The sequence below is a fragment of the Podarcis pityusensis genome, assembly GCF_964106645.2.
Source record: "Podarcis pityusensis genome assembly, chromosome: 4".
NCBI classification, from domain to species: Eukaryota; Metazoa; Chordata; class Lepidosauria; order Squamata; family Lacertidae; genus Podarcis; species Podarcis pityusensis.
In genome coordinates, this window is record NC_138027.1 from 16,076,314 (window position 1) to 16,093,239 (window position 16,926).

Genomic DNA, 16,926 nt, shown 5'->3' on the forward strand with positions numbered 1-16,926 from the left:
TAATGGCAAAATAGAATTCTAAGCAGATTGCAAGTTAAGGCCATATAATTTGGCCCTGACAGCCGTGAGTAAGTGGAGCTGCCTTACACTGGAGCAGATTATTGGTCCATCTAACCCAGTATTGTCTCCTCTGACTGTCATTAGTTCTCTAAGGTTTTGTGGGCAGGGAGCTTTCCTCTTCCTGAAACCCCTTTTTCACTGGAGAAGCCAGGCGTTGAATTTGAGACCTTCTGCATCCAGCCATGTGTTCTGTCGCCAAACTGAATTCTGCCCATTGAGCCAGTCACCGTGCCTCAAACAATAATCTTATCTCACAGGCTTTCTGTGAAGGTAAAAACAAAAATGACTGACCGCCTTGAGCATTTGTGGGCAGCTGTAGGGACTGAGTTGAATTACTTGAGAATATTCCACGTGCTTATGGGAATGACCATTGGGTAGTGTGGGCCCACGATTGTGGAATAGCTTCACATCTTGCATGAGATGGCGGCAGATAAGCAGGGGCTGCTGGGCTTGCGTTTGCCGTCCTCTCAAACAAGATGCATCCGAACATGAATGTGACCGTACAACTTGGAAGCAGAGAAAAACGATGAAGCTTTCCAGGACGGGTGGAAATGTTAGTATCCCGCTAAAACATCTGCTTGTCCTCGTTAAGCAGGTATCATTTCATGCCAAGTAAGAGCCATGTTGTGTTCATTTAAATGCCAACCCATAATGAGGCTCCTTAAGCCCCTTCTGCTGTGGTAATAGAGATACCAGGGGGCGGGGGGGGGGGATGCTATGCTCCAGTCCTGTGCACACCTATTCATGTGTAAGATCCACACATTACAGTTGCTGTAGGAGATACCAATTTCACACATTAGCAAATTACGATAGTTAGTCCCAAATGCATCTCAGTACTCTTTGTTCCCTGATGTTTGGAGATACGTGTAAAACCAGTTTTAAGTACACAGTTTCTCTCTCTCATGTTTAATCATCCTGATCTCCTAATGAAGTAACCCTTTTAACTTACTGCAAAGAGGAATTCATGCCACGCTGAAATATCAAAATAAACACAGAGCTGCCCTAAGTCCCCCGGTCCATGCAGAGGATTAGGTTTCAAGTCTCATTTTAATAGAGGAGCCCACAGTTTGGGGGGCTGAGTCTCCAGTTCTCATTGCTGTCAGTGAATTCCAATTTTAAAACTCTTGTCTCCCAAAGTGCATCAACAGGCATGAAGCACCGATCGGCATGGATTTGTGACGGTGTATGTTCAAAGTATTGCCGCCTTCAGGGGATTTAATTCATTCCTGACTATCTCCCCCCAACACCCCCACCAAAAGGAAAGTGAAACGTTATTTGGTGTGAAAGTAAAATCTTCTACACTCATAAATCTCTCTATATTTATGTATTATCATCACCGCACAATTAACTTTTAATTTTCAGACTAGAGATAAGGGAGAGTCACACTGTGGCCAAAGCACAGAGTTGCCAGTTAGATGCATATGAAGTGGGAATTGCAGGAAGGAAGGGTGCTTTGGAAATGGAAGCACATTTCCTAAGAACTCATAGCGTGGTTCCTGCTGCATATCCAGCAGAAAGAAGCCGTATCTGTGAAGCACAACTTGTTCAGAAGACCTGGGTGAATGGAACGGTATATCACCTGGCACCAATGGCATCAAAAAGACCATAAAGATGGGGCCAAGTGAGCCTCTCTCTTCACAACTGTGGTGCCACTGCTGAAAAGGCCCTGTTCTAACTTGCAACAGTGCCTCGGATCTTAAGCTTTAGATAGATTTCTATGAAGTGTTATCCTCCATAGCACAAATATTTACACATGAGGGAGGGAACAGTAAGCAATGAGGTCAAAGGAAAATGCAATTTGAGTGATTATTATTATTATTATTATTATTATTATTATTAAAATTTGTATACCACCCTTCATCTGAATATCACAGGACAGTTTACAACATAAACATAAAAAATGAGAACACAAAATTCATAATAAAAAAACAATAACCCCCTCTCCCACGAACACATTTAAAAGGACATAGAATGTTAATCAGCCGATTCAATTAGATCTTGAATGTATGCAAAAATAAGCACAGTGACCCATGACAGCAGCAGTAATGAGTGTTTTCACTATGACACAGCTGGCCCTCTGGAAATTGTGCTGTTAAGTCACCAGTTCCAGTGCACAGCACAAGACAATTACAGATTAACCCGTTTTGGTTAACTTTCCTGTAGCCAGTGCATCCTGCTGGATTTGTGCACATCATTGTGGGTGCGCCTAGGTACGTGCACAACCTTATAAGGAAGCCTTCTGTGAACCATGTTGTGGACATGAAAAGCCAGCAGCTACCTCTGTGATCTGACCCAATCAGAGAAATAAATAGCTGCCCTCTGGCTGTGTGTACAGCCCAGTTCCTACCATCCTTTATCCACAAGGGTGCGGATCTGCTACATACATAAACACTTGGAGGAATTTGACATTGTGATCTTCTTCCTTGTGACTGTGGGTTGAAGCTGGATGCCTTCACATGACATACTCAAGACCTGTCCAATAGCAGCTTGGCAAACATTGCTCATGAATTTTCAGAAGATCATAGATCAGCAGTAGTTTATAGGCTTATCCACATTTATCTTTTGCCCTGCTCTTTCCAGGCCAAGTGTCTGGGTGTTGTTGTTTTTTGCCCTGAGCTTTCCCTGCAGAAACCAGCTCTCTAAAGCTGATTCAGAGCAAACGTCAATTCAGGTTTTCAGTGGATTGACGTTTGCTCCGATTGAGCTTTGTGGAGTGGGTTTTCATGGGGGAAATTCCAGAGCAAAAGAAAAGGGTGCTTGGATACAGAGCTTTAAATTGTGGACCATGCCTGGAAAGAGCAGAGGAAAGTTAAGTGCAGATAAGCCCTGTATCTTGTGGAGCATATTCATACGTAACAATCTGCTGTCGATTTTTACCCTTGATTTACAGTTGACTTGAATTCATCCGATTAAATGTAACCAAGCTATGGTTTCCTTCTTCAGAGTAGACCAATATGAACTCAAGGCTAAGATGTGCTAGCACAGAAGGAGTGTAAATAGGAACACAGAAAGCTCCCTAGTACAGAGTCAGACCATCAATTCAGCTAGATTAGGATTTACTACAGTAGGGCTGTAGTCCTTCCAAATGTTGCTCAGCTACAGTTCTCATCATCTTTGACTATTGGCCCTGCTGGCTGGGGCTGATGGGAGCCAGCATCCAGCAACATCTAGAGAGCCTCAGGTTCCCCACCGCGGTGTACAAGAACAAGTAACAGCTTTGCTGGGTTTCAGACATGGCCCTTTCCGAGCTCTGTGTTGAGATGTCAGGGATTGAAACTGCATCCTCCTGTGTGTTAAAACATATGCTCTACAGCTGAACTACATCTTTTCCCATCAGTTACCGTTGTGTCATTTATTGAGATACAAATTCTAGAAAACGAATATCATGGGCATTTCACTCCATTTGTTTCCGAGCATATTCAGCAATTTTGGTGGCACTGTGGATTTTTAAAGGTTGAACTTAACACTTGAAGGTTTTTAGAAATTATTTCCACCGGTAGCCCCGCCCCAAAGTGAGCTCACTCTGCAAGCTGGAATATTCCACTGGGATCAGTTCAAGTGTTTGGCTTTCCTTTGCCAACTCCATTCTGTCACTCCGAGGCTCAGAAGGCTGGTCTGTAAATACAATCATGCACGAACCATTTACTTCACGAAGTCTCCGCGAGCAAGCGGATCACTGAACCCAGAGGTGAGGGGATAATTAATGTGAACAGTGTTTGTTGTGCTCTGAGCAGTCTTTTAGATCTGCCCTCAAAGGGAAGGCAGTGGTTACCTCCAAGATGTGGACAATCCATCTTGAGCTGGAAATGTAAAATCATACGGACGTCTGCTCTGCTCTCAAGAGATCTCAGCACTTTTTGGAAGAATGCTTTCATCGACTTCAGCGTTTTGCTGTAGGCTTCCCTCTGTCTGAGTAGCAAACTACTCCCGCGGTTAGTAGGTGATCCACAGTTCCTGAGCTCCTTGATGCTAATGATCTGTAAATCATCATTTTGCCATTATTGGAATTAATAATGGGCCAAATTATTACAATATTGCAACGTCTGTAGAATTGTGTTTTCACACTCTCCACCCACCATGTGTGTCCTAAGAGGCCTGGACATGCGCTGCCACAGACATTTCAGTCAGTATAATGCCCAGAACACAGCGAAAGGAAAACAGTTCTACCTGTATCTGAAGAAGTGTGCACGCACACGAAAGCTCATGCCAATAATAAACTTAGTTGGTCTCTAAGGTGCTACTAAGGGACGCGAGTGGCGCTGTGGGTTAAACCACAGAGCCTAGGACTTGCCGATCAGAAGGTTGGCGGTTCGAATCCCTGCGACGGGGTGAGCTCCCGTTGCTCGGTCCCTGCTCCTGCTAGCCTAGCAGTTCGAAAGCACCTCAAAGTGCAAGTAGATAAATAGGTACCACTCCGGGGGGAAGGTAAACGGCATTTCCATGCACTGCTCTGGTTCGCCAGAAGCAGGTTAGTCATGCTGGCCACATGACCCGGAAGTTGTACGCTGGCTCCCTCGGCCAATAAAGCGAGATGAGTGCCGCAACCCCAGAGTCGGTCACAACTGGACCTAACGGTCAGGGGTCCCTTTACCTTTAAGGTGCTACTGGAAGGAATTTTTTAATTTAGTTCTACCTGAGAAAGAGCACTATTCAACCAAGATGCTGATTCTAGCCAATTCAGACATGAAGAAGCAGAAAGTATGAGGGGATGGAGAAGAAATTCTATTCAGTTCACATTTAAAGGAGAATGTACCTCGTTCGTACTTTGCAAGGAATACGCACAGCCACTTTCCAGGATTTCGGAGAGGTCCCTCTCAACTCCACCTGGAGACATTGGAATCATATACTTGTAGAGTTGGAAGGGACCACAGGGGTCATCTAGCCCAACCCCCTGCAACGCAGGAATCTTTTTGCCCAACGTGGGGCTCAAACCCACGACCCTGAGGTTTAGAGTCTCATGCTCTACCGGCTGAGCTATCCCAGGCAAAAGCATGCTGGCATCGGTGGAGATTGAGCCTTTGACCTTTCGTGTGCTCAGGAGATGAGCTATGGCCCATCTTCAGCCTTTTTTATATATTTATAATTTAGACTGTATTCAGTTTTAAGTTAGCACTCACAGCAAGAATTCATGCGATCACACAGTCTCTGCCTCTTAAACTTCCTTTGCATGTGGCTCGCCAAAATGTGCTTGAAAGATTTCATTTCTGATCTGCATATTCCCTTTCATCTCGCTGAGCTCTGCAGTATGCTTTGCAACATTTGCTGAGGAGGGAAGGTTTGGATGGGGATGTTATTCAACCATGCAGTAAACAAAAACAAACGAGAGAAAAAAGTGCATATTTTTCTTGTCTTGCGGCCTTTGGGGAAAGTTGGGGTGGTGGGGTTTTTTTGGAGCGAACGCTTAGATCTTGTGATGCCCAAACAGAATGTAGGAAGAAAAACTGCGGGTGGATTTTTAAAATTAGCCATTAACATTTGCAGCCAGGAGCCTTCGGTTGAAACAAAATCTACAATGAAAAATGAATTAATTAGAGCGCCCTTAAGATGCTGAACCTGCCTTAAATATGTTGATGGGGAGAGCTAATTAATCACTACAGAACGAGGTCTGCAGGAAAGCATACATAGAACTTTGCGGGGGGGCGGGGAGGAAATGTATCTGTGTACTTCCCCCGCTCCCTTTAATCTCAAGAATATTTAAACTATTGTACAGTTAAGGCTCATTTATTTGTGTTACATCTTTGTTGAGTGTGATTCAGAAGTTCAGGGAGAGACCATGTTACACATCAGAATGCAGAGGGATTGTTGCATGGCTGAACGCAGCCGCCTGGTAGGAAAGTTCGCTACACATGGATGCGCTGATATTTGTTTCATGTGTGAGAAAGAACCACAGGCAAATGGGAGAGCATCTGCTTTACATACCGAATGTCCCAGGTTCGAATCCTGGCAGTTCCAGGTAGGGCCGAGAAACGGCCCCATCAGAAACCCTGGAAATCTGCTGCTGTAGGATTGAATTAGTTAAGAGATCTGACTTAGTGCAAGGCATTTATTTATTTATTTATTGGCATTATTTGCACCAATTTTAAAAGGAACATGATGTTCCATATAGGCCAGGCCTATATAACATGTGATTACCAGGCCGCATAGCAGTGTAGAGTTGGAAGGGACCCCAAGAGTCATCTAGTCCAACCCCCTGCAATGCAGGAATCTCAGCAAAAACATCCATGGCAGATGGCCATCCAGCCTTTGCTAAAAAACCTCCAAGGAAGGAGACCCCACAACCTCCCGAGGGAGACCGTCCCACTGTCGAACAACTCTTACTCTCAGAAAGTTCTTCCTGATGTTTAGTCAGAATCTCATTCTTGTAATTTGAAGTCAGGCAGGATGATGTCAGCTAAAGGCTTCCAGACTGGTGCCTTATTCGAGGTGTATTCCACAACATGTTCTTCACAGAATAGTAATAATAATAATAATAATAATAATAATAATAATAATAATAATTTATTATTTGCAGCCCGCCCATCTGGCTGGGCTTCCCCAGCCATTCTGGGCGGCTTCCAACAAAGATTAAAAATACAGTACATTAAAATGTCACACATTAAAAACTTCCCTGAACAGGGCTGCCTTCAGATGTCTTCTAAATGTTAGGTAGTTGTTTATCTCTTTGACATCTGATGGGAGGGCGTTCCACAGGGCGGGCGCCACTACTGAGAAGGCCCTCTGCCTGGTTCCCTGTAACCTCACTTCTCACATAGCAGACCTTGTCAAACAGCTCTTAAAATGTTCGCCACCCCCACCATTGTCACTGCTGTTGTGCAATCCCGGGCAGCCAACAAATTACTGGTGCTTTATCGGGCTCCTAGTGGACTTCCATAAATGGCTGTTGCGCCATGTTTGCGTCACAAGGTGAGCAGGACCGGCGAGACTGCGTCTCTGTTGTAACAAGATCTGACCTGATTTCCTGGTGCCTTACGCTGGGAGTAAGCTCCATTGAACTCAGTGGAACGGAGCAGACATCGCAATGCTTGTACTGTTGATAACAGAGGTCTCCCTTGCCCAGTCCACTGTCTCCGAGTATGGCTAGCCAGGTGCCCCAGGGAAATTCATGAGCAAGGAATAGCCATGTTGAAGGTGATTACTGCACGGAACAAACTGGCAAATGTAACATTTTAAGCGGAAACATAAATAACCGCTGGAAACGTTAATGGCCATCCACCAGGACTGTTTTGGCAATGCTTTTAATTCCCCGTATCCCCTAGTGTGTGAAATGGTCTTATTTTCCTCTCGGAGGATAGCTGGGGACAAGCGTTCTGACTTGATTTAGTTGCCATGCGGTGTAATGATGCAGAAAAGTAATATCACCGGGTTCGGTGTCACAGTTTCAGCGTAATAGGAAGCTGATTGGCTTCATCCCTTCTCCTGGCTGCCTTTTCCTCTTGTATAAATTCGATCTAATTGCCAGCCTTATCTTAAGCTGCTCCTTAAACGACCCCTCGTTAGGTCTACTTAAGGCACATGTGTCTTTGTGTGTTCTGCAGACTACAAAACACACACGCACGCAACAAAAATTGTAATGAAAATAGAAACAACACTGCAGTGTGATAAAAGCTTTCATTAGACGATTCTTAATGGAAACCTGCTGCACTCCCTTGATTGCATAATCAAGAGCTAATGAAATTGTCTTGGTAACAAGAGTGAGGGGGTTGTAGAACATCCTCTCTTGAGACTGAAGTGGAAAGACAGTCGTGCCATCGTGAAGAGGAGGCTACTGATTGTTCACAGTTTGAGTCTGATTGCCCTTAACGCAAGCTAAACAACGGGATCATCTCAAAACTTTATTGTTATTATTTCCTTGAAAGTTACCAGTTTTGACTTGTGGGAGAAGCTTTTGGAGTAGTTGCAGAAGACAGAGGACCACAGTTAGCCAAATAGTTATCAGGAGTCTAAAGCAAAGCTGACCACCTGTACTGCTTTGCTAGTGTCAGCTCTGGAAAGATTTTGTGAAATTGGGAGGGTTGAGTGCAGGTGAGGAAGCAAGTAAAATAAAACCAATGTCAGCTCCTTCTCTTGATGAGAGCCATTAAAGGTTGGGACACACCTCCAGGCTTTCACTTTTTGTGAGACTTCCCACAAACAGGGGAACCATATAAGGTAAAGGGACCCCTGACCATTAGGTCCAGTCGTGGCCGACTCTGGGGTTGCGGCGTTCATCTCGCTTTATTGGCCAAGGGAGCCGCGTACAGCTTCTGGGTCATGTGGCCAGCATGACTAAGCCGCTTCTGGCAAACCAGAGCAACTCACAGAAACGCCGTTTACCTTCCCGCCAGAGTGGTACCTATTTATCTACTTGCACTTTGACGTGCTTTCAAACTGCTAGTTTGGCAGGAGCAGGAACCGAGCAACGGGAGCTCACCCCATCGCGGGGATTCGAACCGCCGACCTTCTGATAGGCAAGTCCTAGGCCCTGTGGTTTAACCCACAGCGCCACTCGCGTCCCTGGGGAACAATATATGTGGCTCTAATGACAGTTAATGTCTCTTTCCACAGGAGGAAATCCCAAAGGGAAGTTCGCCCTTGGCATGGTTCAGAATGAATGGAAGGTTTATGTCAAGAGACCATTAGATCGGGAAGAACAGGATGTCTACCTTCTGAACATTACAGCGACTGATGGACTGTTTGTAACACAGAGTGCTGTGGAAGTGATTGTCACAGATGTTAATGACAACAGCCCTGTCTGCGATCAGGTTGGTTGGCAACATATTTTTTTTAACAAAATTAAAAATAGAGTGTTGTTGTCTAGGTTTATATATCACACCTTCCCATTGGCAAATTTAAATTGGCCAGTGAAATGCCTGGACAATGCAGTACAAAATCGTACCAGACAAGGAGCATCACAAAGACCAGGGATGTATATAGGTGCTTCTCCATATGTTGACTACAGCTCAGACATACATCATTTTATTTGTATGTCACCTTTCCAGAGCTAAAACCAAGCTCAAGGCGGCTTACAACATGACAGCATTTACAGAATTACAAATGTAGCAAAAGTAGTCATAAACGATAAATAAAGCATGCCAAAAAGTTCGACCATATTGAACAATTTCCATATAAATCGTAAAATCTGAAAATAAAGATAAAATGGTACCTTGGTAATTGAACGGCTTGGATCCCGAACAAATCGGCTCCTGAATGCCACAATCCCAGAAGTGAGTGTTCCGGTTTGCGAACGTTTTTCAGAAGCCGAACATCCGACGTGACTTCTGCAGCTTCTGATTGAGTGCAGGAAGCTCCTGCAGCCAATCGGAAGCCATGCCTTGGTTTTCAAACCGTTTTGGAAGTTGAACAGAATCCCGGAATGGATTAAATTTGAGAACCAAGGTACAACTGTACACAAATTAGTATGCCCCCTCACCAACGAAAAACCCTCAACAATACCAACCCAAGAGCCTGTTTAATAGCCTCTACTTCTGTAGCTGGAGTCAGTCCAGGCACCACCCTCCTAGGCCAAGTGAAAAAAAGCCTGCAAAAAAGGGGATAGGTCTTCTAGGACTCACAGCCAAGGTGGTCTTCTATCATCCCTGAGTATCCACTTAATTTATACTGGAAAGCTTGGGTTTGTATTTTCTGTACCTTGGTTTGTTTTTTTGCAAGTCCAATGCTGAGATGTCCATGAGATAATGAGAAATTGGAAATGTGAAGCTGTCATTGGCCCACCTAGCTCAATATCGTTTACACGGGCTGGCAGCAGCTCCCTGGCATCTCCGGCAGGGGACATTCCCAGTCCTACCTGGAGATACCGGGAATTGAATCTGGAACCTTCAGTGTGTAAAGCAGATACTGTGCTGCTGAGCTATGGCCCCTCATGGCGCAAAAGCCATCTCTTTTCTAAAACCATACAAACAGTTTCGTTCACAACAGCAATCACCTTCTGTCGTTTTGGGTTTTGGTCCTCAGGTCACATATATGGCATTGTTTCCTGAGGACATTCCACCCAACAGAGTCATCCTTAAAATGGGCGCCAAAGATGCGGACATCGGATCCAACGGGGAAATTCGTTACTCGCTGTACGGCCCTGGGAACAACAAGTTTTTCTTGGAACCAGAAAGTGGTAAGAGTGATCTTCACAGTGGGCTATGTTCACCCAGGAAATTTACTGCTGGTTTAATGTTGGAATGATGGCTCTCTCTGTATGGTCCGCATGTCATGCTGAGGAGTTTAAGGCTAGATTACTGCTGAGCCATAGAAATGTGCGCTGCTGATTCTCATAAAAGAAGTTGTGTAAATTGTTCTGGAAGAGGGTGTGGTTATTTTGTCTTCCTTGAAGAAGGAGCAGAAGAAAAGTGTTAGGACTGATGCTTCTTTGAAAGGTAAGGCAGTATCCCTTTGTTAAATGTCTGACGAGGATAAGCAGAAGGAAGGACTGCTGGGTCAGGCTGCAATTTATCTCCTCCCCCCCCGGGGGGGGAAGGCCCAACTGGTCTGATTGGCCAGCCGAGCTCTCCCCCAGGAGGAGGCCCACCCAAAAGCCCACCAGACTGGCCAGTCACCGGTAGGCAGACAGCCAGACCCCTGTCCCCCTCGCCAGATTGCTGCAAGGCCTCAAAACTGCCCACCATCAAGGTAAGCGGACTTGTTAAGTAGAAGCAAAACAGGGGTGACCATTAGAGCAGAGCTTTCCAAACTGTGTGTCGTGCGAACGCTCCCCGTGCTCTTCCTGGGGCTGGAAAAGGGTTAGTTTGAACTCTGGTTTGCTAGTAAAGCTGAACTACTGTGTCATGAAATGATGCATGTCTAAAAAGCGTGCCACCAGCATGAAAAGTTTAGGAAGCTCTGCGTTAGAGGGAACAGTGGGAACAGGAAAAATAACAGCTCACTCCCCATTGAAAAGACAGAGTAAACAGTACAGAGGCAAGGTAGCTTACAGCTTATTGTGCTGAGTAACTGATGCTTGAAAAGCTAGATATTCCTAGGGATGGAGCTATCATCAACTCCTTGATTTTTTTTACCTAGATCTGAGGAGTCTGTTTCCCTGCAGATCGATATCATGTAAGCCTGTCACGAGACAATAAAAAAGAACCAGTCCAGCATCCTTTTCCCCATAGTGGCCAACCAGATGCCTCTAGGAAGCCCATGTGCAACAGAACATAAAGGCAGTAGCCCTCTCCAGTTGTTCCTCCCCAGCAACCAATATTATGCCTCCGAATATGGAGGATGAACACAGATATCCTGATGCACAGTAGCGGCAGTCAGAACCCTATACGGAGGCCACAGAGACCTCCTATGCCTGGCTTCAGACAAGGAAGGTGAAGGAGCCGTTACACTTTCTATTGCTCTACGAAAATCTCCCACACACCAGCACAACCTGCTGCTGTCTTTTGATAAAGCTGGAGCTTCTCATTTGCTGAGGCAGCTGCTGCATTTGCTTGCTCAGGGGGGATTTGTGTAAGCAGGCAAGGACCTCCTGCTTTGAAGAGACAGCCATAAGGGCTGCGGATGAGAGGTTTGTGTGAGGCATGGATGTGAGACCTTCCTTTTTCCTCTCCCAAGGGCAGGGGAGAAGAAAGGAACCACTGCTCCCACTGCTGCTGCCCCACACAGCCTATCCGCAAGGCCTGCTGAGGACCTGATAACAGGGAAGGCAGAGAAATTCAGTACAGTTTGCACTCAAAGGAAACCTACATGATTCACATTTTCCCAAAAAAGAATACACAGGCTGAAGCACAAACAGCCTTCAAAACTTGAACTTATCCAAATGTTGCAATGTGATACTGCAGCCAGGTGATATGTACAAAGTGCATTTAATTTTTTTAAAATGAATGTACTGGTGAATGTAACATAAAAATGCATTGCAGCGAGGAAAATTGGTTTGCAAAAAAACGTACATACTAGGGGAAATTGCATAGAAAAAAAGTGTATGTATTAGGAGAAATATACACTAAAATCCTTATTAATTTTCATGCGGACTTTTTTTTTCTTAATTCAAACAGATGTGGAAATGTGGAGAATGCAACTTAAGACGGGGAAAACGAGAAAACCTAAATTGACAGATCCATCCATCCTTAAGTGTCAGACAGATCCCAACCGTGGTGGGTGGGAGGGAACATAAGAAGCTGCCTTATGCTGAATCGGGTTATTGGCTCATCTCAGGAATGGCTCTCCTGGTGGGGCAGGAACTGCAGCAATAGCCTCCCAGCAGCTGAGCCTCTGGTGCTTACTGGGAGGAGCAAGGTGGCAGCAGGGTTGGGGCTGTGCAGACACACTGGTGTGTCACAGTAGCTTCCTCAATTAGTGAAAGGTTCTGTTGGACCTAGAAAGAGGCCAAGCTTGGCTCCAGATTTGAGCCCCCACCTCCAAAGTTAGTTTCTCCAATTGACACCAAGTGACAATATGGCCCCCTCCACGATGTGTCTTTCCCAAACCACAGGCTTACCTAATTGAAAGGTTTGGGTCTGGGAAACTGCCCTCCATTTCAATTTCCTGTGCTACATTGGGGGCTTCAGGGCATGCTGGGAAAATCGTAATGACCAGCAGCTTCTCAGACCAAGGCATGGGCACAGTGGGAGAGCCAAAGCAATGCCAGCAGCTACCCACAGTTGCTAGGTGCTGGCATGCAGCAGAAAGCATTGCTTTTCTCATGGATCAGGAAGAATATCTGCTTATGTTCAATGAAGTTGCAATCAGATGGAGTTGCTGGCTAATTTTAACATAGCACAGATACTGAAAGCAGAAAGCTCCAGTAAGTTTGGTGCTTTGCCATATCCCATGCAGTGAGAAAGACACGAGGAAGGCAAGGGTTATGTGCTGTGATAGTAAAGAAGCTGTGATGCCACTTTAAAAGCACAGAGACCTCCATGGTTAATTAATTATCCCATCAGCAGGTGCAAGGAGTTTGTGCTTTCAAAAAAAAAAAAAAGGCAATAACATTTTGTGAGTATAACACCGAAATTGAAGGATGTACAGGCGCTTCCAGACTGTCGCCATCTTGGTGTGGGACTTAGTCACTTTGCTGACAGGTTCAGGCTGTGCAATTATTGTTGAGAGGTCTTGTACAACAAATCCACTACCCCCAAAGATAAGAGTTTTAGCAATAAATGTGCAGGAATGTACTGCATAAGACTTGATTTAATACGACATCATCTAATCTCCAAGCAAACAAATTGGAACCGTTGTTGATTAAGTAGACAACATCGTCTAATCTCCCTGCAAGCAAATCAGGATGAGTGCTCAATAAACAAGTCACCAAGAAGCACCCACTGTGCCTGGGAAGGCAGAGTACAACATAGGACAGTGTGCACACAGCTCTCTTCAGAGCAACAGCAGTCCATGTGATTGGTAGGCATTATGGATGCTTTGGACTGGACAGATCTAATACCAGAAGCCTGTCCTTCCTTCCTTGCCTGATCAGCAAAACAGTAGCCTTTGCCTAGTGTTCTCCAGCTTCTCTTTCAAGCTGCATTTCCAGCAACTGGCTTCAGGGTCCCTGGAATGAAGAAAGTAGCATCCAAGTGTAGGTCTGAATCCAACAAACACACCTTGGTCTGGCTCTGGCAATGTGGTAGAAAGTGTTGAGTGAACATGTCTGTCAGTGGCTACACCAGTTATTGTTAGGATTTTTATCTGAGATGCTCCAGCAAGTGGTACTGTTGTAATGTGTTTTGTATACATCGTGTGAGTGTCTGAGAGAGCCTGAGACAGGAGGTCTGAGTGTTGTTGGAGTACTGTTGGAAGTTAGTTTCACTTCTAAAAGTGTTGCTGTTCTGTACTGGTGCTCAAAGAGCACAGATGTGTTGATGGAGTCTTTGTATTATAGACTGTAAATAAATTAGTTTTAGAGCTCTTTCTTTTGCAGTGATATGCCAGAAGACGAGTGTGCTCCTCTCAGGAGAGAGGAGTCGCTTATCACCAGTCTCTCTGGACTGAGGGAGATTTACAGCCAGAGAGGACCACCGGAGAGATGCCCCAATGACTTGGGAAGTTGGCAGCCTTCCCAGGCGTGTTTCCAACAGTTATCATGTCTACATGCCGCATGAGTGGTAGACCTCTGAATACCAGTTGGCAGGGGGTGGGAGAATGAGGAGAGGACTAATGCCCCCATGTCTTGCTTGTGGACTACCCAAGAGACAATTGGTTGGCCATTCGGTGAAGCAGGAAGCTGCACTCGTTACAGGCCTTTGGTCTGATTCTGCATTTCTTATGATTGCAAAACCCATGAGTTGTCAAAACCTTGGCATGCCACTACTCGTCCTATGTGTTAAGTCAAAAGTTGTTGAATGCAAAATTTGTTCATTGCGTAAGAACCAAAGAAGGAAGAGAAAAATCCGGGGGTTTGCTTCAACTAAAATTAATGGCTTTGCATTAACTATTTGAAGAACAAAGCATGCTTGCTTCAACTGATAATGTTCTTGGGCACATCCTTTTATAGAATCATTTTACCATGTTCTTGGGACAAGCAAACGTTCAAAAATACGTAACCTCCTGAGAATTGCAAGTGGAAGGTGGCTCGGGCAAGAGAGCTTTCCTATATCCCATAAAGATACCAATGGAGGCCTGGGGGCCTGTTGAATAGTGTGTGATAGGGCACAGTAGACTGCAGTGTGGGAAGCTGGAATTGCCTGAATTTGGGTGGAAGCACTTGAGCAAGATGCAAAGGGAAAGAGGAGATTGGGCAATTCCTTTCTGTGATATTCCTTTTGCTCATTTCTCAGGTTGTGAACCATTTTGAAAGTGAAATTGCATTGCAGCAACAGAGCAATAGTAATAGTAACAACAAATGGTGAGAATGATGTTGACTCTGGTTTCATTTCTCCCCCCATTTTCCAATCAATTGATTTTAGGGGAACTCAAAACCTTAGCCCCATTAGACCGCGAGAAGATCCCTGTGTACAACCTGATCGCAAGGGCGACGGACGGAGGAGGAAGGTTTTGTCAGTCCGAAATCCATCTCATCCTGGAAGATGTTAATGATAACCCACCAGCGTTTTCTTCTGACCATTACACCGCATGTGTCTATGAGAACACGGCCACGAAAGCTTTGCTGACGAGAGTCCAAGCCAACGATCCTGACGTAGGTAAGTCAATAAGACTGCAATGGATGCAAACCACAAATATTTTGTAGGTTGGCAGAGCTTGCAAATCTCTGTTCTTTGCCTACATTCTTCTACTTTCTGCTTTCTTACACTAGTAACATCGGAACACTAGTAACATCGGAACACTAGTAACATCGGAACATAAGAAAGTGTCTTAGTTGGACCATTGGTCCATGTAGCTCAATATTGTCTACACAGACTGCCAGCAGCTCTCCAGGGTATCATACTAGGGACATTGCCAGCCCTACCCAGAGATACTGGTAATTCAACCTGAGACCTTCCTCATGAGGAACAAGTGCTGTACCACTGAGCTACAGTTTGTGTTAAAACCAATATGGAATGCAGCATACAGCCTTTGAATTCCTTGTAAACACAATAAAAAAAAATCCTTCCAGTAGCACCTTTAAGACCAACTAAGTTAGTTCTTGGTATGAGCTTTCGTGTGCAAGCACACTTCTTCAGATACACTGAAACAGAAGTTGCCAGATCCTTCTATATAGTGAGAAGGTGGGGAGGGGTATTACTCAGAAGGGTGGAAAGAGAAGCTGCTGAATTGCAACTCATTACCAAACTTAAAACCATGGAGAGACCTGGTTTGAACAAAGACATTGGATTCTTATCCCATTATACATGACTAAGCCATTTCTCACCTTCTCACCCCTTGCCTTTTCCTGTAAGACCAATTACAGTCGTTAAGAGTCGTCAGCAGGCTCATCTCAGCTATCTGCCAATCTCCCATTCCCACCACCCTTCTGAGTAATACCCCTCCCCACCTTCTCACTATATAGAAGGATCTGGCAACTTCTGTTTCAGTGTATCTGAAGAAGTGTGCTTGCACACGAAAGCTCATACCAAGAACTAACTTAGTTGGTCTTAAAGGTGCTACTGGAAGGATTTTTTTTTTTTTTTGACTATGGCAGACCAACACGGCTACCTATCTGTAATTGTAAACACAATGTTCTTCTTCTCAAATCTTAACTTGCACGATGACTTCTGAGTGCCAAAGTTTTGATTTTTCAATATGAATTATTCAAAACTTGGGATTCGTATTTTGAAATCCGAACTTTCAGAATAACAGTAAGGGAGTCTTTGAACTTGGAATTTCAGGTTAAATGTTGGCGTTTAGATCTCGGGTTCAGACATTTTTAGCGTTTGGAAATGCAAGTGTAAAATTCCTTGCAAAATTTTATTGCATCTACAGTTCTCTACTTTTGTGATGCCGTAAGCCAGGGCACTTGATGTCCGAAATAAGCGATTATGGCAGTTCAGAAGAAAGCTTGGAGTCAGCAGCTTTTATGGTAATGATTACTAGTAGAGACATCACTTGAAGCTTTCATTCTATAATTTTCATCCTGCAGACCTTCAATTCTCCATACTGATTAGCTATTAGGGTCAAATGCTAGTAACGCAAAATGCTAGTAATGAAACATGACAGTATTGATGTGTGGATATTAAAAGGGAGATCTCTTGATTCAGCACTCTGCTAATACAGCTATAAATCTTTCCATACTGAAGACATGAAGCCATCATACACACTTGCCGTTTGCAGACATGCCCTGCACTTGGTTTTATGGTGCACTTTAAAAGTTTATTTCTGTTACAGAAGAGTGGGGAGGGGGCAGAGTCAAGAGGGCAGCTTCTAATTATTAGTTTGAGGAAAGTTAGTAAAGTTTTTACGATGCACCGGGGGGGGGATGGGAAGCATCCTGTGAAAGAGACAAAAAAAAATCCAATCTCAAGATGCTGCAGAAAGAGTAATTCATGTTTTTATTAGTGACTAATG

The 16,926-nt window shown here is 44.6% G+C and overlaps 1 protein-coding gene across 11 annotated transcripts in view; it reads left to right on the forward strand.

The window, feature by feature from the left end:
- FAT3 (FAT atypical cadherin 3) overlaps positions 1–16,926 on the forward strand; it is a 719,557-nt gene that overhangs the window by 374,271 nt on the left and 328,360 nt on the right. For all 11 annotated transcript variants that reach the window (XR_013985096.1, XM_081001695.1, XM_081001693.1 and 8 more), the window contains 3 exons: positions 8,605–8,801; positions 10,012–10,165; positions 14,892–15,125. Coding sequence is in view for 10 of the 11 variants with exons in the window: in XM_081001695.1 (XP_080857821.1) it covers positions 8,605–8,801; positions 10,012–10,165; positions 14,892–15,125 (585 nt within the window). In the remaining variant the exon portion in view is untranslated. The remainder of the gene's footprint in view (positions 1–8,604; positions 8,802–10,011; positions 10,166–14,891; positions 15,126–16,926) is intronic.